Source organism: Mytilus galloprovincialis, chromosome 1, assembly GCF_965363235.1.
Source record: "Mytilus galloprovincialis chromosome 1, xbMytGall1.hap1.1, whole genome shotgun sequence".
NCBI classification, from domain to species: Eukaryota; Metazoa; Mollusca; class Bivalvia; order Mytilida; family Mytilidae; genus Mytilus; species Mytilus galloprovincialis.
The window spans coordinates 112,959,563-112,972,009 of NC_134838.1; the positions used below are offsets into that span (position 1 = coordinate 112,959,563).

At 32.4% G+C, this 12,447-nt stretch overlaps 1 protein-coding gene across 1 annotated transcript in view; it reads left to right on the top strand.

Moving 5' to 3' along the window:
- Positions 1 to 1,448: 1,448 nt before the first annotated feature.
- LOC143065269 (uncharacterized) overlaps positions 1,449 to 12,447 on the top strand; it is a 104,814-nt gene continuing 93,815 nt past the window's right edge. Inside the window, exons 1-4 of the mRNA XM_076238780.1 lie at positions 1,449 to 1,596; positions 4,896 to 5,027; positions 8,340 to 8,570; positions 8,840 to 8,971. Coding sequence (XP_076094895.1) covers positions 1,539 to 1,596; positions 4,896 to 5,027; positions 8,340 to 8,570; positions 8,840 to 8,971 — 553 coding nt within the window. The 5' untranslated portion in view covers positions 1,449 to 1,538. The remainder of the gene's footprint in view (positions 1,597 to 4,895; positions 5,028 to 8,339; positions 8,571 to 8,839; positions 8,972 to 12,447) is intronic.

Below are 12,447 nucleotides of genomic sequence, written 5' to 3' on the forward strand. Positions count from 1 at the left end.
AGGCATATACAGTTTGATGCGGAATTACATTTGTTTGTTGGCACCAATCCGTCCGATTACCTGGGACAGTGGTGTAACAGTACAACATAAGAACAAACTATAAAAATCAGCTGAAAAGTGCTAAATTATTAGGATCGATAGAAAGCAGATAAGTATTGAGCAAAAAGGAATGACAAGACGTTGCAGGTATTTTTACAAGTCACATCTATAATACTAAAATTACGAGGTCCAATTTATCAGCCGTCATCACGTAAAAACGATGAATCAAAGAATTCAACTTTATATCTAACTAATATAGTACAATGCTGTTGATTAAAAATTACACCACTCCAGACCCCTTTGTTTCCCACATAATTAATATTGCCAATAATTAAGAAGTTCCGGGTCGAATCCGATACCGATACCAATAGTATATTCACCTGTTACCTATTACCTTATCTGTACGTTCCGCATCTGACAGGCGCACCACCAAACGCTGTATTTAGGATTTTGCTATATACACGGGTCGTAATCACAGGGTTGACACTACTAAATTCAATCATTGTCACATTGTTCCCGATTGTAGTATTTTAATCAGTATGACTTTCTAAGATGACAATACGAATAATATAATTCTGGACTTAAAATAAGGCGTATAGGTACAGCATGTACAGTTTTCAATTTGTTAGCCGGAATGACGTAAAACAGCGAATCAAAGAATTCGACTTTAATTATAACTCATTAAGGACAATGCTGTTGATTAAAAAATACTCCTTTCCAGGGACTTTTGTTTTCGAAATAAAATTGATAATACCAATAATTGATAAGTTCCAGGTCGACGGGTTCAAACAGAAAGATGTTGAAAGCATTGAAAACTGTGCATCTTATAATCGGCATGACTTTATCAGATGACAATACCAATGCTAAAATAAGGCTTACGCATAGTTATATTCTTTAAGTCAGCAACAGACCCGCGATATCACGGGTGTGTTCTAGTTAAAACAAAAAAAAAGGTTAAGTACAGATCAGAGAGTACGCCCACTTCCTGACTGCTAGTTCAAAGGTAATAATGACATGCATCTTAGACCAGAAAATTAATAAATACTCATCCAACAATGTTTTTTTTCTTGTATGCCTACATTTTTTGATTCGTCAGTAAACTACATGCAAAAATGTTGCCATTCAATCAATCAACCTATCGACCACTCAACATTCATCTTATTCATAGTCAATCATTCAATTATCATTCAAAGAATTTAAATAACGATTGAAAATTTTTATTTGACAGGTCATCTATTCGTTTCTATGCTTTTGAAAAATTTACTTTAACAAACGTTTGAATAATCTACCTTCAAATGTGACCTCTCGTTCAGATGAAAGATAAAAGAATTAGTTAAGGTATTTGTGAATATTGATATTGAAAACATCGGAAATCGTACATAAAAGTAACATGAACAGATAAAACACCTTTATCACCAATGTTTAAGCAAGGAAATGGATGACCGTAATTACGGTATTAAATTACTTAAATTACTTCCCGATTCTGTTTGATCACTAAAATGAAGACTCCACCTTTTTATGTAATACTTATCTGTGGATTTTTATTTATATTATTCAGTAAGTAATCAATTATGTATATTTTTCTTAATCATCTTTCTATACGTTTTTTGCAGAAAAAAAATAGATACACACAGTGAATTTATGGGTTGTTGTTGATCTGTCATGCAAGGACGTTACAAAGAGAAATGGCGATGTATTTTTTTCATTATATTAGCTTCCTTGATTTCATGTTGCGCTCATATGAACCAATTATTATTCTTTTTTTTTCTTAACAATATCTTTATTGCACTTTTCTTTGCTGTTATGACAAATTACTCGACCTACAGCAGTTGGCCGAGTATCCCTGTGAATTAGTCACTGGATAACTAGATAACTTATTCAGTAAATTCATATTTATATGTAGTTTGTTAGTTTTACAATTCATAGTTATTACTAACATTTTTGCAAAATATATTGTCTCATGAACAGGAAAGTGTACAGTTTTGTCCGGTTCTGTTTCTAAAGATTAGCACTTTGTGATCATTGACCTTAACCTTTTGTTGGAACCCGTTAAAGATGGTTGATGAGTTGTCCTGAATAATTTATGCGTTTTATTGATTCTCACGAACAGCCTAAACTATTGTCAAATATTATATGTGGTAAGTATCTAATTTTAATTGAACATTCATTTGATTAATTATGCATAAATGAGTTTGGAGACAAAATTCTGTACATACATATTCAGTAATCATGCTGTTTTGGTTTATTACCACGTGTCCAGATACATTATCAGCTTTTGCTAAATTTTTTCTATATATGAAAGTAGTTTATATCTAGCTATTCATGATCATAAGTATCTTTTTACATCATTTAGAAATTTGTATGTGTTTAAAATTCATTTCTGAAAACTGCATAAGCGTCTACATATGATATGTGGGTACTTTTATAAATTGAATAGATTTAGATAGCTAGGAAGAGATTTATGTCGTGCTACATATGGTCAATTAATTTATAGCCCAGTACTAAAGTTTTAAAATTAAATATATGTGACCCAATCTTGATTTTGTATACGTTTTTTTAAATCTTTTATGTAAATTTGGGATATCGAAACAACCGAAGCTAAAAAAGTAAGATTGTGTAAAGTAAGTGACTTAACAGCTGTTATTCGATCTATCAATTTCTTTTTTCCCAATCAAATATTTTTTGTTTTACTAATTCATTATTTTTTCAATATTTAATTTGTCACATTTGTCTTTATTTAATCCAAAGTAGATATCCAAACTTTTAATTGGTCCTTTGCTCCAGTGGATATTTTCATTTTTTGTTTCTTTACTATGTTTAATAGATATAGGAAGATGTGGTGTGAGTGCCAATGAGACAACTCTCCATACAAATAACAATTTAAAAAGTAAACCATTATAGGTTAAAGTACGGCCTTCAACACGGAGCCTTAGCTCACACCGAACAACAAGCTATAAAGGGCCCCAAAATTACTAGTGTAAAACCATTCAAACGGAAAAACCAACGGTCTAATCTATATAAACAAAACGAGAAACGAGAAACACGTTTATATTACATAAACAAACGACAACTACTGTACATCAGATTCCTGACTTAGGACAGGTGCAAACATTTGCAGCGGGATTAAACGTTTTAATGGATCCAAACCTTCTCCCTTTTTCTGAAACAATAGCATAACATCACAACAAAGAAAAACATACGATAAAATATCAATTGGCAGACTTAACTCAATCAAAAAATATGATTAAACAATGAACGAATAAATTTGATCTGCGATATCTGAATACAAATGCAGTCTACCTAACCATATATCTTCTGTTTTAGATTTATTCAGTTTTAAAACAGAAAGTGTTCCAAATATTTCTATTAGGTTCAATGCTAGGTGAATTTCATTTTTAAAACTGATAAAGAGGGTTGTGCCATCAGCTAATTGGGAAATATTTAGACTAAGCGATTTTTCATCACGTATAATTTGAAACCCTTTAATGTTAGAATCTTGTCCTACTCTACAGGCCAGGATTTCAACTGCTAGTACAAAAATATGAGTACTTAACGAACATCCTTGTTTTATTCCACAGTGAAGACTATAGGTTTCTGAGATCCAGTCGTTATTAGACAGGCACCTTTAGTTACATCATATAAAGTTTTTACTCATTTTAAGAAGGAGTGTGGTACTATGGTTCTCCAAATTGTAATAGGGATTCATACATGAACGGCCACTAAAGAACAAATGCTTTGAAAAAGCCTATGAACAATAAAACCCCGTCTATATTAAATTTTTCTTAGTAGTCTATTATATCTTGAATCTGGCGAATGTTAAAACCTATGTACCGAATTTTTTTGTGATGTGGGTAAGCGGTAAACAAAGGTGTCTACCAATTACATAATTCACATTATATTTTTACTGTAGTGATATTTTTCCCAATTCCAATAATCGATTAATTTGCATCCCACTGTAATGGCTATCCAATTGAACGTATACGTGGCAATTGAAACGCTCATTTAAACGCGTAATATGTTTATCTAAATATACTAGTCAACAAAAGAAACGATACACGTCTTCTTTTTCGAATTCAAGATAACGCTTTCATTATATACGACCAATATTGAAGATGGTTATACTGAATGACCACGGAACTACAAGTCCGTTTACAAAAAATCATTTTTTTGCTTCCATGACGCCATTTGGCGAAATAAAAAAAAAATGACAAAATATCCAAAAAACGACAATTTTAAAAACAGAAGTTTCAACTAATGATGCCTACCTTTCATTTAAAGGTAAAGACAATCTTTGCCATCAATTTGTTTTTAAAAATCGGTTTCTTCGTTTATTTGTAAATCGAAATTCCGCCCCATAAGAAATCGGTAAAATGTATAATACATTATCTTTTCATTTACCATATAAAATATAAATAAATTGAAAATCAAATACACGGTATCAAACTTGTAACTATCTAAAAGGTTCGAAATTTACAGTGTGGTGTTTTCTTATCTAAATCATTGATTTGAGACGTAAAAACATGTAAATTTTTTTATTTTTTGAGATTTCAAAATAATTCGAAGTACTTTGAAAATTGTGTGTCTATTTAAATCCAATTTTCCGCAAAAAAAATTTGAATCCTGTGAACATTTACGCGAAATTTAGTTTCTTTCTGACAGGTTTTTATTTTCATTATCATATGCACACGTGCACATATGGCAAATGAAAATTTTTAAAATAGTGCATCTCATTTTGTATTATACTAAATACTTTTTGATCAATTTGATTCCAAAGTCGTGTATCGTTTCTTTTGTTGGCTAGTATATTTAACAATTGGTCATGTCTGCAAGCCGCATCATTTTTTTTTCTCTTTCAGAAACTGATACCAGTTCGTTGAAAATAGATGTCGAGTTATGTTCTAACAGTTGTAAATTCAATAATTCAGCGTGCGATGATAAAGGGCAATGTAAATGTACGCCTGGTTGGTATGGAGACGGGTGCAATTATAGTAAGTAACTATTGCAATATTTGGCGAGGAGGCTCTTACTAAATTAGTGAGTCAACTATCTTAATTCACAGTGCCTCAGTTAAGTATTCAACTCTGTTCCTACAGGACATTTCACCAAAATAAATCCAAAAGGTTTGTAAAATGCATATATATCTATGTCAGAAGCTGATATATTCATAGGTGTTCTCTATTTTTACATTTTCAAACCGATTGCAAAAAAATGTTCACTTCACTAGAGAATTATTTGTTCTGTACATGTATCTGTATTTTCTACATATGTAAATGATTGTGCACGTGACATGATGTGATGAGTTGGTGTGCGCACAAGCTAGTCGCACATGCTGGGGAGTGTTGATTTAAACTCCTCAGTTGTAGTGACGCACACTAAAGACTCCTCCAGATGGTTACAATCTACTCCAGTGGGCACAAGAAATAGAGTTTTTGATCTGATCGGTCATAATGATTGGAACTCGTTTGTTGTTAAGAACTTGCTGGCCTAAAATGTTCTTAGTGATAAAGTTATTAAAGGTTGTTCTATTTTGTCCTTTTGGTCTGTGAAATTAATAAGGTTGTCGCACTGGTATCTTCCCCTCGACCTTTGAAAAAAGAAAAAAAATCAGTCATTGCTGTTTTAGTCTTCATTGTAGTGACTGAAGCCGAAGTTCTGATAGTATTTGCGTCATCACTTGATTTATAGTCTATAGCGATATATCTATACCCTCTCTTTCCTATTGATTTCAACTCATTGATGTCTTTTTGCGTATGCGAGTCCCATATAATTGTACATACTCCATAATTGATTGTTAATGGCTTTATATGCTGTTTACGGCATTCCCTAGGGCAATGTTGTAAGTTTCTTTATGCAAATGGAAAATTATGCAGCACATATACAAACTGTCTTAAACCAGTTGAAATGTACGACAACAGGAGCATGTCTATAAACATTCCATAATGGTCAACCTAATCGTCAAAAGTTTTCCCAAATGATGATTTCAAATACCTCTTCATGATTGCAATAATGTGCCCCGTAAAAATAGGCATTAACTAGTTTGTGTGTGGTAGCCGTTTGACACATTCAGTGACACATTCAACCAACTAGTAAGTCCTTTAACAAACAAGAAGGCAAATAGTTAAATAAAAATGGACAGTTTGAATTTTCACATAATTTATTTCCTTGTTAATACAACGTTTTTATTTGATGCGGATTTAAATCAAATTGGTATCCGGTAATTTTGTCTTTCATTTTATAAACTTTACGGACCGCAGACAGTAAAATATTAAATATTACTTCGTTTCTACAATATCTGATATTGCATTTATATTCGCTTATTTATCGCGGAAGTCGGCTGGTACATCACATTTTGTCATAAAAGAATACATGTATCTTTAAACCATCCACAATTTTTAAACAGGGAAATACTTTCATCTGGAAAGGTGATACAATCTATAGATTCCGCAATCGTTAGCGGCAGCAACTATGTAATATGATGTTATTGCGACGTTATGTAGTTTAACTCTTTTTTTTCGGGAAATTACACAGTTTCAAGACCTGCAATATATTTGATTTATTTGACGTTTGTAACGTCAGATTTGCCAGAGATTTGGAACTTAAAATAAATTTGAGTCCAACATATACATAAGTAATAAAGAAGGTGTTTGTTTTATTTTCAACTTTTTCGTTTTGTTACCGATAACTTTTTCAATACACGTCTATCTTATTCAGTCTGCTTTTTTGTTGATATGGTTCAAAAGTGTTTCTCGTTTCTCGTTTTTTTATAAAGATTAGACCGTTGGTTTTCTCACTTGAACAAATTTACAATAGTAATTATTTGGGCCCATTATAGTTTGCTGTTCATCGCGAGTCAAGGCTTCATGTTGGAGATTGTACTTTGACCAATAAAGGTTTACTCTTACAAATTGTGACTTGAATCGAGATATCAAAAAAAGAAGATGTGGTATGATTGCCAATGAGAACACACTTTACAAGAGACCAACATTACACAGAAATTAACACTGATAGGTCACCGTACAGCCTTCGCCAATGAGTTGTCTTATTGGCACTCGAACCAAATCTTCTTCTATCTACACCAGAATATCAGAATGATTGAAAGGCGATGCGGAGTATATAGATATAGGACGATGTGGTATGAGTGCCAATGAGACAACTCTCCAAACAAATAAAAAATTATCAAAAGTAAACCATTATAGGTCAATGTATGGCCTTCACCACGGAGCCGTGGCTCACACCGAACAACAAGCTATAAAGGGCCCAAAAATTACTAGTGTAAAACCATTCAAACGAGAAAACCAACGGTCTTATCTATATAAAAAAAAACGAGAAACGAGAAGCACATACAAATGTATAAATTACATAAACAAACGACAACTACTGAACATCAGATTCCTGACTTAGGACAGGTGCAAACATTTGCAGCGGGATTAAACGTTTTAATGGTACCAAACCTTCTCCTTTTTTTCTAAAACAATAGTATAACATCACAACATAGAAAACACACAATAGAATAATAATTGAGAGGCTTAACTCAATCAAAAAACGTAAATTACCACACTATGACCGAATAAATTTGATCTGCGATACCTGAATACAAATACATAGTTAATAAAATTATTAGGGACAAACATTCAAGGCCAAAAGCAAACAAACAAGTCCAAAAAAAGCCATGGCAAGACACCACCGCGAAAGGTTTACATGCATGATCATTCTACTCACACATTATCCCCTTTATAATTAAAGCTTCTGATGTTCAATATATATTGAATTTTGAATTCATGCGTTTTTTAAACGTGTTCTTCTATGACCACGATATAACGTTAACCTTAAGGCTGAAAAGCCTGTTTAGTGCTACTGGTTATGTTGTTCTTATAAATTTGTGTGAAACTATTTCAAGATTTTTGGAACAAAAGAAGACGAAAACAACTTGGCATCACCGACTTTATTTTGTTGCTAAAAACAATTCCAATATTAGAATGTAATTAAACCATCAAAATTATTCAAGCGTGATTCCGTTGTTCATGTTACATTCAAACAGTAGATCAGTAAATATATATCTTTCACGGAATAAACATATATCCACCAGCGATAAAACATTCAAGAAATAAATTTCATTTCTTTTTCTTATTTGTTTTTAAGAAAATATGTTGCTTCATTCAGAACATTGAGCTAAAACGAATACTTTAAAAGACGACAAAATATAACCATTTTATTAAAAAAATAAACAACGTATAAAATACTCATAGTTACAGGAAGAAGCATACACAAAACCTAAAAACATTAGAATAACTGTCTTTCAGCCAACGATTGTAAATTGGCGGAAGGAGGCATAAATTACAATGGAAGTGTTAATATCAGTCAAGGTGGGTTTCCATGTCTGTATTGGAACGATAGTACCTATCATAAAGACTTTCCTATGCAGCACAATTATTGTCGGGCACTAGCTGAGGAGGATGGAGGAATACCCTGGTGTTATCTGAATCAAGAGAAAAGTGGCCGCTATTGGGATTACTGTAATATTCCTATATGTGGTAAGAGCACGAAGAATGATCTTTCTATTGAAATAATGTAAAACCGGAATATGTGCTGATAGAAAACATCTTATAATTATTGTAGTATTAGAATAATTGTGACATTGTCGAAGTCAACGTATTGTATATGACGTATCACTTAGCAATCACACAACACAAACTAAACATTATATGGATAATGTATATATATCTATTGATAATGTATATCTATTGGTTATGAAAACAGAAAGAAAACATAATATTGAATTTGACCATTTTCTTTCTTTGAGTGTGTGAAACAGGAAAATTTGGAGAAAACTGTGAACATAGCTGTCACTGTAAGACATCTGGTTGTGGCATTGTAAATGGTCATTGTTATGATCCTGGATGTGTGGATGGTTGGTCTGGTGACAGATGTGATGGTATGTACATGTACATGCGAATATTGGAAAACGTTTAATAATAATATAAGAAAAAGTGGCACCTACATACTTAGCAATTTACTTTATAAAAGGTTTTGCACTTTATCATCATTGTAAAGCCTTCGAGAAGTGTTATTTTATATAAATAAGATTTGTTCGAAGAAAATGTGATCTTTTCTTATATAAATCATATGCAACGCTCATTAAAAGCCATGAAACTATCTACTAACTATCATAAAATCCCTTTATACAACACTTTAACGTTACTATGTATTAGATTCAATCTGCAAAATCGTGTCGAAAAGACTTTAAGCTAAACAAAACATGAGAAATTTAAATTGATAGGTAAACATGGTTCTCAAAGGTAAGTCTACATTATTTTAGTGAAAATGGCAAATGCATGCTTTCTTATTCAAATTTTGTTTTATTTATTCGATAGATAGATTATGTTTTCTAATTCAAATTTTCAAATAAATCATACTTAAGAAAAAATATATTTAATACACATAATATTTATCACTACTTCATCGTCTAAATAAAGTTTTTGCGTTCGGATGTTAAATTAATTACATCCTATTTCATGTTCAAATTATATGGTCTTCTTTTAAGTTATCAATTGGTGTTTCCACCTTCGTAGTGGAAGATTGCATGTATTCAAAGCCTCAATTATTGGCAGAGAGGTCAAATAGTTTTCCGGGGGAGGTTTTTATTATGCTGAAAGTCATCTAGATTTGTTTTGCCTATTGCAGTCATCTGTTTTACAATATAGATCATAAAATGAGAATAGAAATTGGGAATATGTCAATGAGACATCAACACGACCAAAGAGCAGATGACAGCCGAAGGCTATCAATGGGTCTTCAATGCAGCAAGAAAATCCCGCACTCGCAGGTGGTCTTCAGCTGGCCTCTAAATAAAAATGTATAATAGTTCAGTGAATTGAAAATGAACTTCATACTAAACTCAAAACATAAATAAACTAAAATCAAATACAAAAACAAAAACAAGAGGTTCTAAAACATATAAATGAACTAAAATTATAAAACATGCAAGACTAACAATAGTCAGAGGCTCCTGACTCTGGACATGCGCAAACATGCGGCGGGGTTAAAAATCTTTTGTGAGATCTCAACCCTCCCCTTATACTTCTATCCAATGTAGATAAAACAGAACACAGTATACACACAGTAAAACTCAGTTTAAAAGACGTCCGAGTCCGATGTCAAAATAGGTAGCAAAAGAAACTATTAGTAACTAAAATGACAATGATACATACATTAACAAAGTCAACTAGCAGTTACTGACATGTCAGCTGAAGACCGCATTCAAACTGATTGACAAATAATGTCTTCATCATGGATATGGAATCATACCATCATATAAAATACAAGATATATATGAAACAGCCTTGAATGTAGTGGTCAATCATGACATCCGTCAAGTCCATGTTAACATGTGACGTCGAAGTCATTACAAGTTCTCGCAAATTACGATTTTTAATTAAATTTATTCGTCATTGGGTCGTAACCTCAGGGTGACATAGACATGGATGCCCATTTACGATCCTGCTTCTCTGTACCGCTTCTGTACAGTGTAAGTATTTAAACATGAAATAGTCCAGCAACAGCTTTATGACATATATCTGTCTGCAAATTACATATGGTATGTTTCAGATTTTCAGTGTTCAGCTTCATTCAAATAAAAACACTTATTCTATTTTAGTAAAAATAAGTATGGGTATGAATTCGAAGTATGTCATACTTTAAAAACATAAAAATAAATGAGTTCAAGACATTTGTAGGACTTTAATAACCTGGGATAAATTGTCTAAAGCAAATGACTTATTCACTAGAAATATCGATCATGGCTTTATCAAAATGTTTTTTTTTATGTAAGCGTCAGTCATTCTATAACACAAAATGACGCCGATGTCAAACGAGTGCAAAATTAATCAAACTATCGAGCGCGATTTTCCTTTTCCTGACCTATTGACCATTTTGCTTAATCAACGTGTGGTTGGTTCGATTGCAAGTCCCCACTAGTCAAAATTAATGTAGAACATTAAATTTTCTTTATTTGTTTACAAATTTCCTATTGTAAAGTCACATAAAAAGACTACCATGTCTGATGACGTCTCATAAGAAGAACACATATCTGATTAAGGAAAAAGGAGAATTAAGTATGTCCGAATAGTTTATATCATTTGTATGAACTGAGAAACTCAATCACCCAACAAAATCTCGTGTAATTCAATATTTCCTAATCGTCGACAGTTTTTTTTTAATATTAACCAAACCATGTGCCTGTCTGTCTCAGAACTTAAAAAACCTTGCAATCCTAAATGGTTGTATTTAACATATATGTCGTATGAACAAAGAATGAGGTTGTTAAATTTGATATATATATATATATATAATAAAAAAAAGAAGATGTGGTATGATTGCCAATGAGACAACTCTCCACAAGAGACCAAATGACAAAGAAATTAACAACTATAGGTCACCGTACGGCCTTCAACAATGAGCAACGCTCATACCGCATAGTCAGCTATAAAAGGCCCCAAAACGACAATGTAAAACAATTCAAACGAGAATGGTAAGAATGAAAACATATAAGCATATAAAACAAAAAATAGTGTATAATTCACTAAATTTCCGGTCGACCGATAAACTTAATAATACAAATAGTGGAAATATCGAGAACGCGCTGACTAGTATCAATTTGAAGACGAGTTCGTACATGTATACATGTGTAGCGAAGCACAGTTTAATAATCAATAATCGATGTCCCCTTCTGACATTATAGTATCACCTGCTAGTTCCTAATACCCTGGTTACATGCGCTTACGATATTTATAGATTATCGTTGATCATCTCAACGAGATTGATTTTCTCGCTTGAGCCGGCAATCGGATTGAGATGACCAATGATAATCTGTTTATCGATTTTTTACCTATGACGACGTTGTCAATTTCATGTCAATTTCGTTAGCAACGCCACGTACCTGCTTAGTTTCTAGCGGTAATTTTCCTTCTCAAGCGAGTAGCATGATATGACAAATATCACAGAAAATATCAAAGGAAAAATGCACAAAATAGCGATAAAATCCGATTCTGGTGTTTCCTTAGCTACAGTATAATTTTGTCATCATGAGTCCAAAAAGTGGTTTCTCATTTGTTGGAATCTTAAAGTTGTTAAAGCAAAGATTTGTTCTTTTTGAACGCAGCTCGTGCTACTTTAACCCTTTTTCCAAGATCAGTTACTTTGGTTTGCAACTTGTTGATTGTATTGTTGTTCGTTAATGATGTTATATTTTGATGTATTTTAATGGATAGTTGTCTCATTGCCAATCATATCACAGCTTTGGATTTTTGGCAAGGCAAAACGTTATCACTTTTAAAAAACTGTATTGCTAGTTCATAGTGCTATACGAAACATTTATCCATACGCTTGGTCAATCATTAGTACAGTTATAAC